The following is a 19,325-nucleotide window of genomic DNA, read 5'->3' on the forward strand; positions in this document are numbered from 1 at the left end:
CAGGGAAATTCATGAAAACACTAAGCCCCATGTGGCCTTATCTGACCCACAATGTAAAACTGGGCTAAGCAGGGCTAAACAGTGGCAGATGGCAACATTATGATTCAGCCTATGGGGTCTATGTTAACAGCCATAACAAATGTCCTATTACAGAAACTTTATAGTTGTCATTTCAGTCTGCTCACAGAACAAAGCCAGTGTTATTCCACATTTTCCATGGCATGTCAAATCCAACAATGCATCGATCCAACAAGTATTTTCTGTGCAGCAAAAGGTTAGACCTCGTGGCCCAAAAAACATCAGTGAGCAACATTTTTGAATTAGGTGACATGAACCTTCAACAATAACTGAACTGAACTCATCGTTATTAAAAAATATAAATTTGTTCTTATAATTTACAATTGAAAGTGGGAGGCAGACAAACAAAAACAGTAGTTCTAAGTAGTTGTGGTATTTCAACATTTTTTATAACAAGTAACAAATTACTTTGAAATGGAATCTCCACCAAAACTGATCAACTGTCTATCTTGACATACTTATGGAGAAGTCCATCTATCAACCCTAAGCTGACTCTCAGAGTTGCCTGATGTTTCAAGGAGGAGAGAGGGGGAGGCAGACTGTGTTGTAGCCCAGACTGATGGCCTGTTTTCTGGGCAAGTGGGGAATTGATTCCCTGGTGGATCTGGATGGTCTGCTGCCTTGTGGAAGTTGAAGAAGGACACGGGCAGACTTGTGTCCCACTTTGAGGCTTTGTTTCCTCTTTCGATGTTGGTCCAGTGTTTTTCTGTGCCACAAGTTTTTTCAGCAGACAGGATAACTGAGGACTGAGAAGCAGAACCAGCGTACCACCAATACAGAGGATCCTGTACACAGAAACATTAATCAAATTAATTACAGTTCTAACTAATTTTTTGGATATATAATATTCCTCTCATGCTTACTAAAATTTCTAATGCCAAATTAAAAGGTGTTTTACTTTAAAAATAACAGGACAAAATGAATTTATTCTGATATGCAATTTGACTTGGATGAGAATTTTGCACAGTTCATGAACACAAACACAGAAACTCAAAACAACTCAAACTCGTAACATTTTCTGATTCACTGGATAATTTCAAGCGAAACAATGGAAACAGACACACAGAGGCACAAACCTCTCCATCTCACTGAGGATGAGTGGCAGGTTGGAAGCCATGTTTGTTTTGGTGCCAAACTTCCTGCCAAATGGCAGGTCACAGACAACAATGTCCACACTGGCGCTGGGCAGAGGCAGTGCTGCACACAGAGAGGACAGACAAGACAAAAGGTAATGTAATACATGACAGCGGGCCCCACACTCACCTCCTGATACCTACTATATTTCCTCATGTACAAATGTCTTTTTCTAAGTGAATGTATTCTACATTCTATACTTCTAAAGTCTAAATGTTATAAAGTGTACGAACCACTATACAACAAAACATGTAGGCAGGTTTAATAAAACCACTGGACATGCATATGACGATTATATAGGAATATTACTTTTTTGTTTGTATATCTTACTGATGACCATTAATTTAAGGACAAAGGAATATAAATACCTGTTGACCATTTATAACTTGACAGTAAAACTCCTACCCAGAAACTGATTTTACTGAGGCATCCACTGTAGGTCTCTCCCCTTATGAACATTAACTTAATGGCAAAAATGTAAAAGGTTTAATGACACACATTTAACTTTTTTTTACCCATAGACGATGCTTTCAGCAGGTGTATTCTGTTTCTGAGCTCTGAAAACTCTATGTTCTCACTGGCTTTGTGTAGCTGTCCATCATCAATGTCCACACCCAGGAAACAAGCAGCCTGGAGAGCCCAGTGAGAGGGATAAATCAAATTATATTAGTGGTGTTACAGTTGCACAGTACAATTCAATATACTATTACCAAAGGCCATATCCTATGTATTAAACGTATTCTTTTTTTAAAAAAAACAAACAAAACTTTTGGTTTTTCTATTGAGATCAGAAGTGGCGTAGTCACGGTGGCCGAGAGGTTAAGGCGTTGGACTCGAAATCCAATGGGGTTTCCCCGCACAGGTTCGAATCCTGTTCGTGAGTGGGGCAGTCGTGGATCAGCGGTTAGGGTGTTGGACCCGTAACCGGTGGATCGCTGGTTCGATTCCCCGTCCCGGTGTCCATGGCTGAGGTACCCTTGAGCAAGGTACCTAACCCCCACTGCTCCCCGGGCGCTGCACGCGGTCGCCCACTGCCCCGGGTTTGCTGTGTGTGTGTGCACGTCACTTGGGTGGGTTAAATGCAGAGCACAAATTTCGTTGGAGTGAGTTCCCTCCAATGACAAAATATGTCACTTTCTTCTTTCTTCTTCTTCTTCTTTCTTAAGTGATTTTTCAAATTCAAAGCATTCAATAAACAAAATTTACCAAATCATAAAAAACGTGCATTGTTCGTAAATGGAAACATTACACGGAATTACCAATTCAGAACAATTACACTATTAGAGCATATCTGAACAATATTCTTTGCATTAAAATACATGTGTAAAAAACAAGTTAACAACTGTAAAATGTGTTGCCATCATTTTCAAATGTTTAACACACAATTCCAAAACTGTTTCCAAAAATGTCAGAGTTTTCTACTTTTGACAGATATGCAGGAGTTCTGTGCAGATTTCTGACCTCGTGCTCCTGTGCGGCTTCGATTAAGATGGTTCCCACCCCGCACATCGGGTCGACCACACAGAAGCCTGGCTGGGAAGCAGGAGACAACATGCAGTGTGACTGTGACCAAAGGGCAGCATTAAACCACATTCTGATACAAGAACAGGCCTTGCTGGTATTGTCTGATGATGCCTTCTGATTTGCATACATAGACAAAAATGTGCACATAATAAGTTAGTTTCTTCCCAGATAAAAAATACAGCAGCTGGGAGCCAGCACGTATGTGTGTTAGTACCTGTATCTGAGCCAATGAGGCCATAGCCCAGGCTACAGTAGACCTCAGTCCTGTGGTTTTAATGTAGCACCGGTTAGCCAGAGGTAACCTGAGGGAAAGACACATAACTTATGAATGACTGCTTATCAAATGAATTGGCTCTGTTCAAAGTCTGCAGCTTCAAGGGGATTTGATGGACCCTCCAAGAAGACGGCACATAATCATTAGCAATAAGTGTAATAATATTAAAAAGTGTTTTTGTTAACAACCTGGTTAATGGGATCCCCAGCAGGCAGTGGTCATCACTCAAATAAATGTTTATCTGCGGACCGATCAAATAACTAATGATGAATAACAAATCCATACAACTAAGTAGACTTTTAAGATGGTGAAAGAGTTTACCTCCAGCTGAGGATTCTTCAGGTCAGCCTTCCAGCCCAACAGTCTGCTCAGGCCTACACCTATTATTTTGTTCACCTCCTATATTAGATACAATGTGTAAACACACAATATTACTCTGAATGTAAAATACATACATACATACAATACAAATGCTCATAACAAAGTAGTGTGAAGTCAGAGAAAAGTCACTGGTAGGTGTATATGTAGGTTAAGGAGTAAGAAGGGTTGGTCTTTGAGTCAGCATCTGATAAAATTGCATATTGTGAGACTTCATGCAAAAATACATCTCATCAATCCACCGTAAAATAAAAAACTACAAAGCAGTCAAATTTCCAATCTCTGTCAAATGGACTCCACACACACAAACAGACATTTGTATTCGATGGAGGTATCAGATTCAGATTCATAAACAACTTCCTCTACCTGAGTGCTGAAGTATTGGGACAGAGATCCAGTACACTTGCAACTGATCCTAAAAGACACCAGGACAGAAGAAGGTTCTGGTTTGACCCTGCTGGGCAGCAGTGAAGTCTTATCACTTCCTCCAGTAATCTCCACTTTAACATGAAGGCAAACGTGACAAACAGAGGGAAATAAAGAATCAACACAGAATAGGAATGAAAAGATGTTAACCTTACACAGTTTAAATAGAAACTGTAAAATTAAAAAAAAAATGTATTACCTTTTTCAACATTTTCTACAACAACGTCCTTTGCTATGTCATCTGGCCTCCTGAGGCTACTTTCTGCATTGACAGCTGCTCCTGGTGTTGCAGAGTTGTTGCCACTGAAATCTGTTCCTGATGTCACTTCATGTTCACCATTTGTTCTAGAGCTGCAGAACTCCATGACCAGTCCCCTCTCCTCTTCTCTGCCTCTGCACTTTTCTCTCACAGATGTCTTCTCTTTCTTTACATTCTTCTCACTGCTAGAGTCTCGAGCTGCATCCCTCCTTTCCTTCACCTCTTCCTCTTCATCCCTCTTTCTCTTCTTTTCCAGTGTCGGTGCTCCATTTTGTTCACCGCTTCTCTGCCTCTCGTTGCTTTTCTCCTGCCTCTGTCCTCCTGTACTTTCACTAGACTCCACATGGCACTTCTCCCCCTCCTCTCTCCTTGTCGTCACTTGTGGACCAGTGCCTGGTGTGTTGACAGTAGTCCTTCTGTCTGCCAGCTCCCCCTGCAGGCGACTCCATGTCAGTACAGCACTGGTCCATTGATAGCTGTCACCCAACAGTCTGGACTGCAGCACAGAGGCTGCCTTTGCTATGAATTTCACAGAAAACAAGTAAATACAAAAATGGTAACGAAGGTGGTTTCTCTTTTGGAGATTTTACTTTTAGTCTTGTGGGAAGAGAATTATTTTGTTACCATTAACGTTACTTTTGGACATTCATCTGACTAAATTTCGATTGTATTAAATAAAATAGATCATCCAAGGTGATTTGAGCATTTTTTTTCATTTAATTGTGCTCATTTGATGAATGAAATTAAAATTTATATTTTATTAACTGAACTTTTCAGGTAATCACGAACTGAAACACAGGCACAGAATTTAAGATCTGCTAAGATATTCCTCATGTTTTCCATTCATGTGTCTGTGTATTTGATGTGTCAGGCTGGTACCTCGGCTGGTGTGCACAGGCAGGCATACGGGCGAGTCTTGTTTCAGCAGCAGGAAGAGTCTCTCCGCAGCCTTCAGCTTACTGACTCTGTTGATCCCTGCAGAGGAGCTGAACAACACTTTACCTGGTATCTGACACACCTGGACACATGCAACAAATCAACTTGAGATGAAATAACAGACAGATAAGAAAGTTGGTGTATTGGCCAATATTTTAGGGTTTCCAGCATTGGTTTATGGCAGAGAGGGCCCACCTCACTTTAATCAAAAAATGCCTCCACAAACTTAATAAAAAACAATACATTTTTATGAAAGAGCTGCTATTACTGGGTGATACCATGTTTGTTTTACACATAAATACTGTTGCCAAGAATCTTTCATATTTAATTAGTTCAGACTTCTGTCTAAGCTAATCTACATACTGATACAGTAAATTCTTTTTACAGTTGTAAAACAAACATTAATATCAGCTGACAGAAACAGTAACTAAATATCATGTAAAGACGGCTATCAACTATGAAAGTATATAAATATTAATATAACAAATATATCTATATGACAGTCTTTGAGCTGCTCAAAGCTTATATTCATCTTGTACTACAGCTCTACTACAAAATGCGGACATTAGTTACCAAAACAAATTTATTAACAGTTAATTTCTTGTTTTTAGCTGACGTTTAACAGCACGTGTCAAAAGATTTCGCAGGTCCAATGCCAATGTCTTTGACAACACTGTATTTTTAAAAAATATATGCATAGTGTATGTTATGAATTTTTGAACAGCGGTCGGTTTGTCTCTTCACTTGGAAAGCGAAGCACTCACATCTTCAGCTGCCAGCTTCTTTTTGACTTCGTCAATTAAGAAAGGCTCCATCCCGTTACCGGCGGTGCAGTAATAGCGAACTAAACCGCCCTCACTTCTCGGTTCAGTCATTATGTTGAATAATGTATTCAGCGGCAATAAATGTTTATATCTTCTAGCAGAAGTTTGCCGTGTCTTCCTTGAGAGTCGCCATATTGGATTGTTTGTTTACACCGGAAACGGAACTACGTCCTCACACCGCAGTGACAAGTCTTGGCCAGTAGGGGTCTCTGTTATGCCGTCGAACAAGTTAACAGGAAGCTGGTTTTTGCAAGCATTAAAAGAGAGCACATAAATCGTAATATTTATCACAATAAATGGCCCAATAATGTGCCAACGCTGCTCAAATTTGTTTACATTAATTTTCGTTGTAATCATGTTGTGTTAATATGATACAACAACGTAAATGCCATGAAAACAACCCTTAATTTTAATATACTTGTATACATTTGGTGAAATGATTATTTTACTCGATTTGCTTGCTGTAAGCCACCGTACCCAGGTTGTCTGGTCCAATCAGAATGCTTGATGTGTTCGGTTACTCTGATTGGATCTGTAACAGGAGTCAGTCAAGTTCTCGTGATTAAACTACAGTCATGGTATTTTGAACATGTAATCATTGACTTACAACAACAGATAGATTTCTACAATACTGATCTCTTATCACTCAGACCCACACATATTCATGTAACACCCACATTTTTCAGCGCACACATTATTCAGACACACACACAACTTCAACAAGACAACAAAAATGTGAACACATACATTCAGTACTCATTGATCCAAATAGACGCAGCATACACACACCTCTGCTGCAGTGTATTACCTGGAAGCAGCTCTGAACTGGTATTCCTCCAAAGCTGAGTGGGAACTTTTAATAAGCCCTGCAGCAGAAATTTATACGTTCACACTGAACTCAGATAGCTCCCCCTTCCATCTGTGTCTCAACACTTCACACTCTAAATCCCTTTCTTATCGCTGCCTTTCATCCCGCCTTGCCACATTTCCTCCAACACTTTTTAATCTTCATCTTTTTTTCTCTGTGACATTTTAATGTCCCCAAACATATTTAATCTCCTTACTTTATTTGATGAACAGTGTTCTGCTTGTTGCCTTGTGCCATAAACCCTTCAAATGCTGACAGGCTGGTGTGACCTGCCACAGTGTAGTGCAGGCTCATAACAAGGTGAGGAATCATGTTAAGTAATTGTTTTTCTATAACAACAAATATGGCCATGGTTTATGCTTTATGGCAATTCATTCAGTGGTTGAGGAGGCCGAAGTCGTGGACCAGCAGACAGACAGGCAGACATTGCCATCACTGGAGCCAAACTGCTAACAAGAATTTAACAAGTTAAATTCAGTTTGTCGCTACATTACATTTATTTGATAAATGCTTTCCATCATTAATTTAGCATGGAAAGCATAAATATTAAATTTCACAGTCAGAGGACCTGATGTTAATTTTATTGGGTTGCAAGATTTAGTCGGTGATACTTTTAATTAAAACAGAGAAATTTGGATTTATGGAGGCTTATACACAATAAGACACAGCTGAAAAGGTAGGTTTCACCTTTTCTTTGTCACTCTCATTCCCTTTCAGCTTTACCATGTAACGACTTTCATCAGCCCATAATACTGGATGTATCCATGTAGAAAGGAAACATTAATATTCCTTTCAACAGCTGCCATTTGCAATAATTAGCTCCACTGCTGCTAAGTGAACACAACAGCTCCACAAAATGGATGCCGTCTGGCACACCAGCCATGGTATGATGTATTACTGTACATTAAACTTGTTTTTATTCTCCTCCACACCCCATAAATGATTGGAGGGAGGGAGGGGGATAAAGCAGACAGAAAAGTGAGGATAGAAGAGGAGAGAAGTGAAGAGAAGAAATGATGAGGAGGGGAAAAGGGCACAGAATAGAGAAAAAACAGAGGGAGGGAAAAGATAAATATATGAATCATGGGCATGGAGGAGGGCAAAGAAAACAGTTGCTTTGTTTTCCAGCTTCATCATGCTGGACTAATTAGTGCAGCCCTGACAATAAAGTGTTTATGTAGAGAGTTTCGAAAGAGACAGTGATGTAAACTGTGTGGTAAAATTGCAAACAATGCAGAATAAAAGTACAGATTTAAAGTTTGGCACAGCAAATAATAGACACAAGCAGACTCACGCTGCAGACCTTTGACCTTAATTTCACAAAATTTCATTTGTAGAATGAAAGACTGAATTTTGTTTCTGTTCTAGGGAAGAAATTCAATGAAAACCAGGTAGTAATTAAGTTATTAGAAAGATCTTTGGGAGTCAGAGCAGCACAGCCAGAAATGCATTTTGTGAGTTGGACAGGGAGCATCCCACTGCAGTTTCCTCATACTTTATTTAACAAACTTTTCCCTCAGAATTTTTTAAAACACAACGGTGGGGTGAGAGGACACCAAGCGCCAGCAACTTTATAGTTATTTGTTATCATATTAATAGAAAAGTCTGTTTACACTGTTGTCTTTGTGTGTTGCTGATCTACCCACATACACATAATGTATACAGTCACTTACACCCAAACTCACATATAACAGACATAATATGCCCACTCCCCGATCATCTGTTTTCTGTTAGAGAATTAAACTTGAGCTTCAAGTGGCATCATTAAGCCGAATTATGTACATTCTGTGCGTGAAGATTAATATTCAGTGAGGTTTCAAGAGGATTGTCATTTAGAAGGTCACATTATTTGTGTGTGTGTGTGTGTGTGTGTGTGTGGTGGGTTGAGTCCAGTCATTCTCTCCTCTCCTCTACCAGCATCACCTTAACTTTATCTTTTATTGTGTCTCTTTTGATTTGCTCTTCTCCCGTCATCTCTTTCCTGCCCTCCTCTCTGCTTTTCTTTCCTTTCATCTTCACTTCACTCACTGATGGAAATGAGACCTTTACAAAGAGGAAAACAAGGAGAACGAAAATGCACAAGAGAGGCTGCGGGTGAATTTTCCCCGCTTTAAGCACATACGCACGTGTGCATGCATGCCCATTTCTGAAGTGTGTGTGTGTGTGTGTGTGTGTGTGTGTGTGTGTGTGTGTGTGTGTCACGTGAGCGCATTTAAATATTTACTGCCCTCAGAGGAGTGTGAAGTGTGTCAGTCAGACAAGCACCCATGGAGTGAGACAAAGAGAGAGGAAGAGACAGAGAGAGGCAGACCTCAGTAGGTAAACACAGTATCAAACTGACAGAAGCCATCAACATCAGCAGTAACAGGAGAAATAGGGGAGTGCAGGAGGAGCAGACTGAAGGGACAGAAAGATGAATACAGAGGAGGAGGAGGAGGAGAAGAAGACGAGGAAAAGGGTGCATGTGTTCAAGCTCACCGTGTTCAGTTTTTCAAACATCAGCATTTCATTCTCTTATTCACTGCGACAAGTCAGCACACTAAGCTGCCTCTATCTCACAAAACAGTCTTATTATTTTTCACAATAATAACTTCCCATGTGTACTTCAAATTCTCAGTGTAACGACTTGGAAAAGCGCAGGTGTCACTAATAACATTAGCAACGCGTTGGTTCTTTTCAAGTGCCCCAATACGGCAGCAATGCCAGCAGCTTCTACTGTCATACGTCAAACTGTCTTTCCTTTATTTGTGGGGCAGTTGGTTTCAGCCAGGTTAGCTGCTCTTACAGTTCTAAAAATGTAGATATCCAGTTTGTCAGAGAGTCACTGAGCTGAATAAATGCTGTTGCTTGCTGTTGTTGGCATTATTAGACACTATTTATGTTTTAGCTCCATTCATTTTAGCCCATGAGTCAGCTCTCAGCGCTATTCAACTCTGGTCCGGTCTCTAGCAACTCTTGAGGGGAACATGTAGCTCTTAAGCAGCTCTGAGCTCCACTTTGTTTTAACTAATTGCAAAGTTAGCTGTAAGTGGTGAGAATTTTGTGTATTTGTCACAATGAGCTACACATAGCCATTTGATTCAGTGTAGAGCAGCCAATTAGACCAACTTTAAAGAATCAAAGTTAAATTACAATTTGAACTGTGACTGAATTACAGTGAAATTGTCATTACTCCTTATATCTAATTTTTGCTGGACATGACTCTCTCTCTTTTTTTAGCGAGCACACAAAATGCCTTGTGCAAAATGACATGAAATAAATGAATCAGGGTTACAGTCCACAACACAGTGTGGGGCATTTGATTTAGCTGCACAGGTCTGACAGTGCACAAGCCCTTGTCCCAGTTAACAAAGAACATCTCTCACACCATATAAAATCCCAAATCCCCTTGCCCCATATTTTATCAAGTAAAAAAACATCGCACCACCACGCTGTTCCATTTAACTAAATAAAAAAAGCTGAAAGCCCTTGGCCTATTTTTTTTTCAATATTTAACACAGCCATAAAGAGTTTGTAGCTATTACTTTCATTCCCAAGGACCTCTGGTCCAGGGAGTCCCCCAGCACAAGGAGCATTACTTTCACTATCATGCATCCACATAAAAGGTTGGGCTATAAAAAGAGCGAAAAATACTGTTCTCAGGGGTTTTAATTTTCCATGCACCAACAAGAGACAAGCAACAAAAACCTTCTCAGATGGAGATTACCGGGACAAAACCCTAACAAGCTGGCCTACTTGGCCCTGAAGACATGTCAAACTCTCACAAGCGTTCACAGCAGTTGCATTTCCTGGTCACGGAAGCCAGGGGGAGGTCTAGGTTTACTGCTGAGCTACATCCTGCCCCTGTGTTGTCTTGGTTAATCTCTTTACTGCAGCAGGCGGGGGCAAGGAGGAGGAAGAGGGGAGGTGATGAGACAAAGGCCGGCTGCTCAAAACACAGAGATTAGATTTGACTGAAATGCTGCTTAAATGTTAGCGTACTAATTTGGTGACATTGGAGGTATGCATCTTGCTGGTATTATGATTTAAATATAGATTTATATTTTACTTCAGTTATGTAGAAATTTCAACTTAAGTGTTGAAACCCTTAAGGTCGTTGTATGATGCATGATGTTTATAATCATTCATAAAAGAAAATAAAGCAAATACTTAATTAAACTGTTATTATCTGAGTATGCGGTTACCTATTGGCACCAGTTATTGAATGCTGAATGTCTGTTTTTGTGCTGTATTACCTGCACTTTAGTATATTCCCTCTTTTCTGTTTTTCCTCAGATGCTGCCATGAATTAGAAATACAGTATTTACTGGTTTGGAACTACACATTGAGATGTCATAATGGGCCAGCTGCTCTCAACAGAAGAAGAGCTTTCTCAAGTGAAGAATGCAATTGGTTCTCTCCTCTACGATACCATGTTGGAAGGCGGTGCGATACCTGACCTCAGAGTCGTCCACCCTGTCCTCTTAGCCAATCACGACGAGAGCTTTGACTCCTCGGCCTGCCTCCAGGAACAACTGCAACAGGTTAATAAGGTTTGAAAGAAAGTGTGACAGTATGTACGACTGAAGATGATGTTGTGTACTACAAAACATGAGGTGATCTGCTGCTTTTCAAACAGACCGAGCAGCTCATCGATTTTCCCTTTAAATCCATTCAGTCATGAAGTGGAGATGGAGATGAACAGGTTGCGAAAGAAAGATGTTGTTGCCTTGAGACAGTTAAGAGAACAATTTTGCAAAATGAAGTACCACTCAGTGTTAGAAATCTGGTCTGGCAGGGTTTGTCTTGGTGGTACAAATCAATACAATGGCCATCAAAGAGCAATTTGATGATGACAAAATGCTCTTCACAGTTGTTCTTTAAATGAAGGGAGAGCAATCTCCTCACCTAGCATTTTTATTTTACTGAGACAAATGGTAAAAAATATTTTTTCTTACCCAGCTGCAGGGCGACATCGCCAACAGAGCGCCCACCTACCTGAGGGATTTGATTGGCCGATTGTCAGCCTTCTCAGATGAGCCCCGCCTGGCAGGACTGGTGGGATTAGTGGTTACTATGGTGATGGATATGGTGTACACATCATCAAAACAACCATCAGGTGTGAAAGGAAAGTCAGCAGGGTCATCATCGTGCCAGGTAAAGCCTCTGATAGAAAATAATGAAGCAAATTTGTAAGTGAGACACCAAAGTTTAATTGAGAATCTCCTAATCAGAAAAAAAACAAGGTTGCTGCTATAATACCAATGCATGAATCACTACCTGCAGCAGAGAGTCTGGGAGCTGCAGGAGGTGATGGAGGAGTACCTGAAGCGCTGCAGGATCAACCTGAGTGACAAAAGCAAGCTGATCCAGGACGCCATCAGACTGGAGGCCCAGCTCAGCCTCACCCTCACCCAGCTGAAGACCTGCCTGCTCGGGGGAGACTGTGACTCCAGGTGAGAGAATACATAAGAGCTGAGCATGGAGCAAAGGTAAAACATGAAATAGTTGCATGGAGGAGAGAAGAGTACTACAGTAAAATTCAACATAGCACAGTACAGCAGTTAAAGGGCCGAGCTCATGAGGAGTTTGTTTTGCTCTGGTCCTTCAGGTCTTTCAGGCACTGGGCCAGCGGAGCAGCATTTAACACCAAGATGTTGGTTCACCTGGCTGGTCTTGAGGGTAAGCCTGAGCCCGTGGCGGCAAGGGCAGCACTGGAACAATACAAGGAAGACCTCACACAGATCATACCTGCTTACAGGTAATACAGTCTACCATAGTCTACCATACAAACATAGTGGAGGTTATCATCACTTTGCAATAATTTACCAGCCACCATGTTCATCTGGCGCCCTACTGGGTTTGTAGGGTAGTGGCTCCATATGCCACATATTTATGTCCATTTGGGCCCCTAATTGGACCAAAGTGTGCTACAAATTGGGATTGGTATTTGTTTGTTGCCATGTGGGATTAGACATTAGACATACTGATCCCATGAGCAGCCCACTTGGACATTTTAGCTGGGATGTTGCTGTCTGAAAGTGCAGCCTTTTAGTTAGAAAGGGTGGATGAGTCAACTCTTTGGCTCCAGAGTGTTTTGGCTGCAGACTGGTAATGACTTGGAGTTTAAAAGTGCTTAAGCAATGATTTATCTTTTTGTCCTTTTAATGAAACGTGTTTGGCCAGGATCAAATAAAGTTGCATGAGCCATTTGCAGTGCCGCAGAGTTTGTTTTTTACTGATGATGTTTTGGTGCAGCTGGAGACTGTAGGTGGACAACATACAGTCAGACTACAAACACTGAAGATGTTGTCAGACAGCAAACACACAGCACTTCAGTGCAAGCAGGAGCCTAATAAAGCACACTGACAGTGGAAACACAGTCACACAGGGCCTGGTTGTCTACTACGAGACAGGCTCTCCAGCCTGCTGCAGATATGACAGCAAAAAAACAGAAAAAAAACTAACAGACTGTCAGAAAGTCTACTCCTAAACTTTCAGCTTACATTTAGACTTGCTGCTTACAGTAAATATATTCAGGCTGACAAGCAGTAGCTGCAATCATGGCACAACCAACAGCTTATAAGTAAAATAGGAAAAATTACATGGAAGTCAAAACTTCTACTTTTTCATCTATAAATTTTTAAACCTACTGACAAACACACAGCGTCTGTAATCTTGCAGTGGTGAATCCAGGTTTCTGTCTCAGTAATGACTATGCATTTATAAAGCGCTTCTTATGAAAGAAGTTGAAAGTGTTTCATACACAAATGAACGAGTTGGTGACAAACTAGATAATAAACTAAATAATATCTGTTTTCTCTTCTTTGCCTTCCTGTCAACCTCCAATCTCTTCACTGTAGGCGTTACAAGTCTTGTACAGTGTGTGTTGTGAAATGTCGAGGGGATCTTCTGGCATCATGTGACCCCTCCAGCGAGATGCCTGAGGAGGGAACCATGACGGGACTCACTGTGACAGACAGAGAGACAGGAAAGAGTGTGACCATCCCTCTGTCCACCATGGAGACGGAGACAGGTAGACTTTCTTGAAGTAACCAAGAAAGTTGTTTAAGCCTTTCTCATTTGAGCTGCATTTAACCCAACCAAAAATGATGTTAACAGGGAGGAGAAGGAAAGTCCCTGGCCCTGGTACCACTTCTGCAACTGTGTCCTCCATTAACCTGGACCTGATCACCTCAGATCAGTACGCCCAGGCATACCTGGACCATTTGTTTTCTGATAAGGGACCGGTGGCAGAGCTGGAGAACTACTTTATCAAGGCTAGTGAGAAACTGAGAACTCTAAGAACTCAACCAGGATGTAAAGACAAGACTGGACTGGAGACAGAAGACAGGACAGAACAAAGAGCAGACATGGGAAAAGATGATAAACAGGGCAAAACAGAAAGGAGAGGGAGGCTAGAAGAGGCTGAGGAACGCGAGCAGAGAGGTGAAACTTTGAAACTGAGTATTGTGGAGACACAGCCGGTTGAGAGGGTTGATCAGAATCTTCACAGCACAACAAGTGCATGAAAGCCTTAACTGGACGGCAGCAACCACAAGATGTCAGCTGTTTATCAAAGAGTCATGTGAAACCTCAGAAACATGAAAGCATTTTGCAATGCTGTTTGTAATTTATTAAGATAATTTAAAACTGATTGCTGGATCAAAGCTGAACGACAGATTTGTCTGCAAGAGAACTGATACTTATTTTCAATAAAGATTAAACTGCCCATTATTTGATTTCCCAAAGCCCAAAGTGTCTTTTGTCCAACCAACAGTACACAACCCAAAGATTCTCCATAAATGACAACCCCCCTGTAACTGTAACTGAATAAACAAATTTTCTTTGGCCAGCAGTTGTGTAATGAATATGTAAAATTTCGAAATGCCTTTTTAAAAATTTTCAGATTGAATGTTTCACAAACCACATGCACATTTCAAAGTAACTTAAGCTGGTAGAAAAATGGACTGAAATCACATGGCTTTCTTCTTCGTACCACACTCTCGTCAGAAGGTCACAAGCACAACAACCTGTCAGCCACCTGCGCACAGACCATTTCCTCCACGTTTGTGAAAGGACACGCTGAGAAAGAAGACATTTTGAGTGACGCTCCCAGGAGAGATGACTCTTTCTGTTAAGTGTCTCTCACTCAGAAAGGTTGAAAAGACGCTTTCCATTGCAACATTACGGTGTGCGATGCAGCGGGTGGGCGAGCAGCACAGGAAGGAGCTCTTATGTGGGGTAGCTGGCAGCACTGGGTGAATGTCAACCCAGGAAGGAGTGTGTATGTGTGTGTGTGTGAGACTGCATGCATGTCTGTGTGTCTAGGTTGGTGAAAGATTCGTTGAAGAAATCAGACGCATATCTTGTGTGGAATAGAGATATCAAAGAATAAATGAAAATGAAGGTGTGTGAGTTAGTTAGAGGACACGGGAAAAAAGCGACGGCAGTGCAGAAAGAAAGAGGGACAGCAGTACAAGTGGTTGATGGTTTTTCTGCGTGTGTGTCAGGTCACGCTAGCTGTCGATGAGTCACACTTCACAGCTCCAATTACTGCTCTCCGCTCTGCTAATGCTGTCTGATTGGTGTTATTACTCTCTCACTCGCTTTATTCTCTTCCTCCTGCTCTCTCTTTGTCTTTCTCTCCCACTGGCTATCAGACTAGGTTGACTTTATTATCCGCTTTATTGAAAATCTGACTGGGTTTGTACACACACACACACACACAAAAGAAAAGCAGCACATTTAATGCACACACACCACACAGCAGCATAAAATTACAAGAACTTTCATAACACTTATTCTCTTTCTCTTGCGATGTATTGTTTTTCTTGTACTTTTTTCTTCTATTTCAGAAACAGGTCTTTATAGCTATTTATCCATTTTTTCCCCCAAATCCTTGCAATCTCTGGCTTTATTCTCGAAGTTTGGCAGTTAATTTCAGCTGAGATTGATTTATTGACATTAAAATGTCCTAGCAAAGTATTCACAGAGGCATCAAGAAATAAAACATTTCACTTCATAGCTTGCTGTCACACCTTTATCATCGCCATTAAAGGTGACCAACATGATTTTACAGGCCTGGTGGTGATGCATGTTTATGTGTATTTCATTTACACTATATGGACAAAAGAATTGGGACGGCAGATTACACCAAGAGGGACCTCATGTTCGAAATACATTGATACATTCCACTCTTCTGGGAAGGCTTTCCACAAGATTTTGGGGTGTTTATAGACCTTGCTTTGTGCACTTGGGGTAAAGTCATGCTAGAAAAGCAAAGGGCCTTCTGCAAAACTGTTGTCACAGAGTTCAAAGCGTGGCAGCGCTGTGTGAATACCAAAATGTTTTGGTATGCTGAAGCATTAAGATTTCCCTTGACTGGAATGCTTTGGAATGCTTTTGTCCATATGATGTATTTTAAGAATAAGTCAGATTTATACAACAGATGTAAAATGTAAAAAGTGCTAACAGCAGCTTATACTTTACTGTTACTGTAAATTTCTCTACAGTTTCTTTGCACACCCTCACTATGTATGACAGTTATTCAGTCATATGGTGTCAACAACTGTGTAACACCAAAACATCCACTTACTTAAAGTGCTATAAAATGCTTTTGCATGTTTGATATACATGCATGTTCTGTATATAACCACTCCTCACTTCACGTATATCCATATAATAATTATGTCACTGCACTATTTGAATTGTTGTGATGCCACCTAATTTTGAGGTTTTTCATTGTTCTGTATGATGTCGCTGTCATCCTTTTCTCATTTTCCCTTGTCCTATGCCTCTGTACCTTCCTAATTCTTGTGGGATAAGCATGGACAAAAGGTCAGAAGGTTAGATTTTACACATCTAAAATAAAACCTGAGGAGGGTCAGAGAGTCCTTATTAAAGTAGGCTAACTCTACCTGATGGCCTGTGAGTACATACAGGTGTGGTAAAGAACCTCCGTGTCTGGATGAGTGTGTGTTCATAACTGAAAGCATGCTGGCATGTTGCTGCGATCACTTGTCATGAAAGCGTCGCTGCGGCAACCAAAAATCGCCACAGTAACTCGACATCATCTCACCGCCCACAGCCTCTCAGCAGAGAACAGTCTCTGACACAGAGTAACCTACAGTCGAGAGAGTGTGTGTGTGTGTGTGTGTATACGTGGTTGTGCTAGTGTGTAAACTCGCTTGTGTTTTTTGGTAATGTGTGTATTTGTGTGTTCTTGTGTGGGTGTGTGCAAGTCAAAGAGAGGAGGACTTGATTATCAACTTCTGGCAAGAAAAAGGGTGGAAGACGAGCAAGTGAGACAAGAAAGAGAGACTGAGACTCAAAGAGCAGTGAATGTAGAAGGGAGGGACATGAGGAAGAAGAGAGAGCCATGTGGAAGGGTGACAGACTGAGGCAATGAAGAAGAATCAGATGTAAAGACAGGAAGAGCAGGATGGAGGTCGACAGAAGGGAAGTTTTGGGCAGAATGACAGATGGTGGAAATAAAGGCGTCTGAAAAATTGGCTCACTGACGAGTTTTAAACCTCTAAGGGTTCGTTATTACTAGGATCATCTCTCACATTACACGTAGGGTAGTCATCCATCATCATTGCTGAAAAAGTATTGATAAGCTTCAAGAGCTGAATTAGATTTAAGAGTTAAAGTGCCGCATTATAGGTTTTACATGTTTTAGCTCATTAACTCCAAATTGCATACACTTTACATTATTGTAGACCTCTTAGATTGATTCTCTACCTTCAAGGGGCAGCCTGTGGATTCAAGTAATTTCACTGAGGTGAAATTAACTTTCACTGACGTGGAACTTGTTTGAGACAGACAATCAATCACAGTGCACAATTTATTTAATAAAAGTCCATTATTGTCAGCTGTGTGTAGGAGACCATTGGTGTGTTCATGGACGCTTCCATGATGCTTGAGATATGAGAATTGGTTGCTGGAGGTGCCAAAACCATATTATTCTCTAAAGATCTTATAGAACGTTTTTTGAGAGAGTGAGGTACTAAACTTTTTTCTCATGTTTGTGTCAAGTTTTGTAATTCTTCGAACATTGTTAACCCAAAACAACACCTACTACTGTTTCATGTGAAATATCAAAACTCACTGCAGTGCCACGGCCACGCCGTTCATCTTAAATTTAGAATCACAAAGGTCTTCAGATTGTAATGACCGAATATGAAGTCAATTGGATTAAGTCTTTAGGAAGAGTTTGTTAAAGAACAGCACCTGTTAATGTAAATAAAATGGGCACAAAATTCAAAATGACTGACCACCTTTTGGGTTCTGGTCATGACACCAAGAGGTTTTTTTGTAACATGCCAACATGTTCCTTGCATTAACACATATGTTAAATAGTAAGAAATTAACAATTAATTTAACAAAGATTATCAATGATTGTATGCATGTTAATATGCTAACATCATCATACTATCATGTCAAAGATTCATTTATGGATTTTAGCACAAGGTCTGAAATGGTCATCTGTCCATCTCTATCTCAAGGAAATTCAATTTGAACGCAACTGGACTTAGTTATTTGTCTTTGAAGACGTTTCACCTCTCATCCAAGAGGCTTCATCGGTTCATGCTCGCTTGACTAGGCTGGGACTAGTCCCACTACCTACCCACTACCAACTAACTTAAATGCTCCTTCTGTGTGAGGAGCATGAACTGATGAAGCCTCTTGGATGAGAGGTGAAATGTCTTCAAAGACAACTAACTAAGTCCAGTTGCGTTCGATTGAATTTCCTTGAGATAACCATGACCTGGATGAATGAGAATATTCACAGGCTTAGCTGTCCATCTCTCAATAAGCACACATGTGCACGCGCACACACACAGGGTACGTGGAAGTAATTTATGCTCTTATTATATGTCTGTCAAGTTAGTCAAGCAGCTACTCATTTGCAGCGGTAAAAGCAGACATGTAGCCTGCAATATTAGTGCCTGATGATTGTCTGACAACCTGTAGTATGTGTGTGTGTGTGTGTGCACGTGTGGGTTTTTACCAGGACCTTTTGTTCTGGGAAGAAGAAATGACAGTCCCATTACTAAAAATTAACCCCCTGGCCTGTGTAGACCTCCAGACATCCTCCTCCTTCTTCTCTTTTTTTTAACAAGCTTGACATTATTACTACATATATGGCATTTCATTTGCAGGGTCGGAGAGAGAAAAGTATGTGCTTGAGCACTTAAAGGAAAGGATAATCAAGGAGTTCTGTCAAAACACAGACACAACAAGAGAATAATCAATTCAACATCTATTTTTTTACTGCAGCTCATACACAGGCTACATGATACAAGCCCATGCACACCTCGCTCACAAAATGTAATTTTGTTGAGAAAGCTACACCACAGATTTACATTTGAAGCAGATCTTTCCTGGATGATTGACAGTGTACTTCTATTAAGAAATCTGTGCACAAGTCTGGCAGTTATTGTTATTCCAGTGTTGCCCAAGCTGTCAACCTGTACCTCTGAGACAGGCAGAATAATGTCTGACTCAGAGACAGCTAAAAGAATAAAGAAACGTACAAAGGGAGGTATAAAGTCTAAATGAATGTCTAGACAGCGAGACAGTGTGAGACTGACATATTGACACATAAAGAGTCAGTGTGCATTTTCCCTGTCATACTGT

General features: G+C 40.8%; 2 protein-coding genes and 1 non-coding gene across 4 annotated transcripts; 2 read left to right on the forward strand and 1 right to left on the reverse strand.

Annotated features, from left to right (window-relative positions):
* Nucleotides 1-181: 181 nt before the first annotated feature.
* thumpd2 (THUMP domain containing 2) lies at nucleotides 182-5,998 on the reverse strand. Its single transcript, XM_046401325.1, has 11 exons — nucleotides 5,774-5,998; nucleotides 4,953-5,091; nucleotides 4,014-4,592; nucleotides 3,755-3,888; nucleotides 3,332-3,409; nucleotides 3,199-3,251; nucleotides 2,951-3,038; nucleotides 2,674-2,745; nucleotides 1,728-1,842; nucleotides 1,155-1,275; nucleotides 182-863 (listed from the first exon to the last, which is right to left on the reverse strand). The coding sequence occupies exons 1-11, from the start codon at nucleotides 5,882-5,884 to the stop codon at nucleotides 515-517; spliced, it is 1,839 nt and encodes a 612-aa protein (XP_046257281.1). The 5' UTR covers nucleotides 5,885-5,998; the 3' UTR covers nucleotides 182-514.
* Nucleotides 2,014-2,101, forward strand: trnas-cga. Its single transcript has one exon. It is a non-coding gene; the product is annotated as a tRNA-Ser (tRNA).
* A 4,548-nt stretch (nucleotides 5,999-10,546) lies between the features above and the next one.
* LOC124066468 lies at nucleotides 10,547-14,422 on the forward strand. 2 transcript variants are annotated; one of them, XM_046402854.1, is made up of 7 exons: nucleotides 10,547-10,701; nucleotides 10,977-11,233; nucleotides 11,643-11,837; nucleotides 11,967-12,136; nucleotides 12,292-12,441; nucleotides 13,544-13,716; nucleotides 13,803-14,422. In XM_046402854.1, the coding sequence occupies exons 2-7, from the start codon at nucleotides 11,039-11,041 to the stop codon at nucleotides 14,210-14,212; spliced, it is 1,293 nt and encodes a 430-aa protein (XP_046258810.1). In that variant the 5' UTR covers nucleotides 10,547-10,701; nucleotides 10,977-11,038; the 3' UTR covers nucleotides 14,213-14,422. The 2 variants fall into 2 exon arrangements, with proteins under 2 accessions (XP_046258810.1, XP_046258811.1); XM_046402855.1 differs by having other exon boundaries at nucleotides 10,977-11,224.
* The last annotated feature ends 4,903 nt before the right edge of the window (nucleotides 14,423-19,325 follow it).

Source organism: Scatophagus argus, chromosome 10, assembly GCF_020382885.2.
Source record: "Scatophagus argus isolate fScaArg1 chromosome 10, fScaArg1.pri, whole genome shotgun sequence".
In the NCBI taxonomy this organism is placed as follows: domain Eukaryota; kingdom Metazoa; phylum Chordata; class Actinopteri; family Scatophagidae; genus Scatophagus; species Scatophagus argus.

Coding starts and splice junctions, on each gene's coding strand:
- thumpd2 (XM_046401325.1), bottom strand. CDS start 5,884: ATGACTGAACCGAGAAGTGAGGGCGGTTTAGTTCGCTATTACTGCACC. Junction 5,092..5,773: donor AGAAGCTGGCAGCTGAAGAT/GTGAGTGCTTCG, acceptor GCATGTGTCCAG/GTGTGTCAGATACCAGGTAA. Junction 3,889..4,013: donor TGTAGAAAATGTTGAAAAAG/GTAATACATTTT, acceptor TTCATGTTAAAG/TGGAGATTACTGGAGGAAGT.
- LOC124066468 (XM_046402854.1), top strand. CDS start 11,039: ATGGGCCAGCTGCTCTCAACAGAAGAAGAGCTTTCTCAAGTGAAGAAT. Junction 11,234..11,642: donor AACTGCAACAGGTTAATAAG/GTTTGAAAGAAA, acceptor TTTCTTACCCAG/CTGCAGGGCGACATCGCCAA. Junction 13,717..13,802: donor CACCATGGAGACGGAGACAG/GTAGACTTTCTT, acceptor TGATGTTAACAG/GGAGGAGAAGGAAAGTCCCT.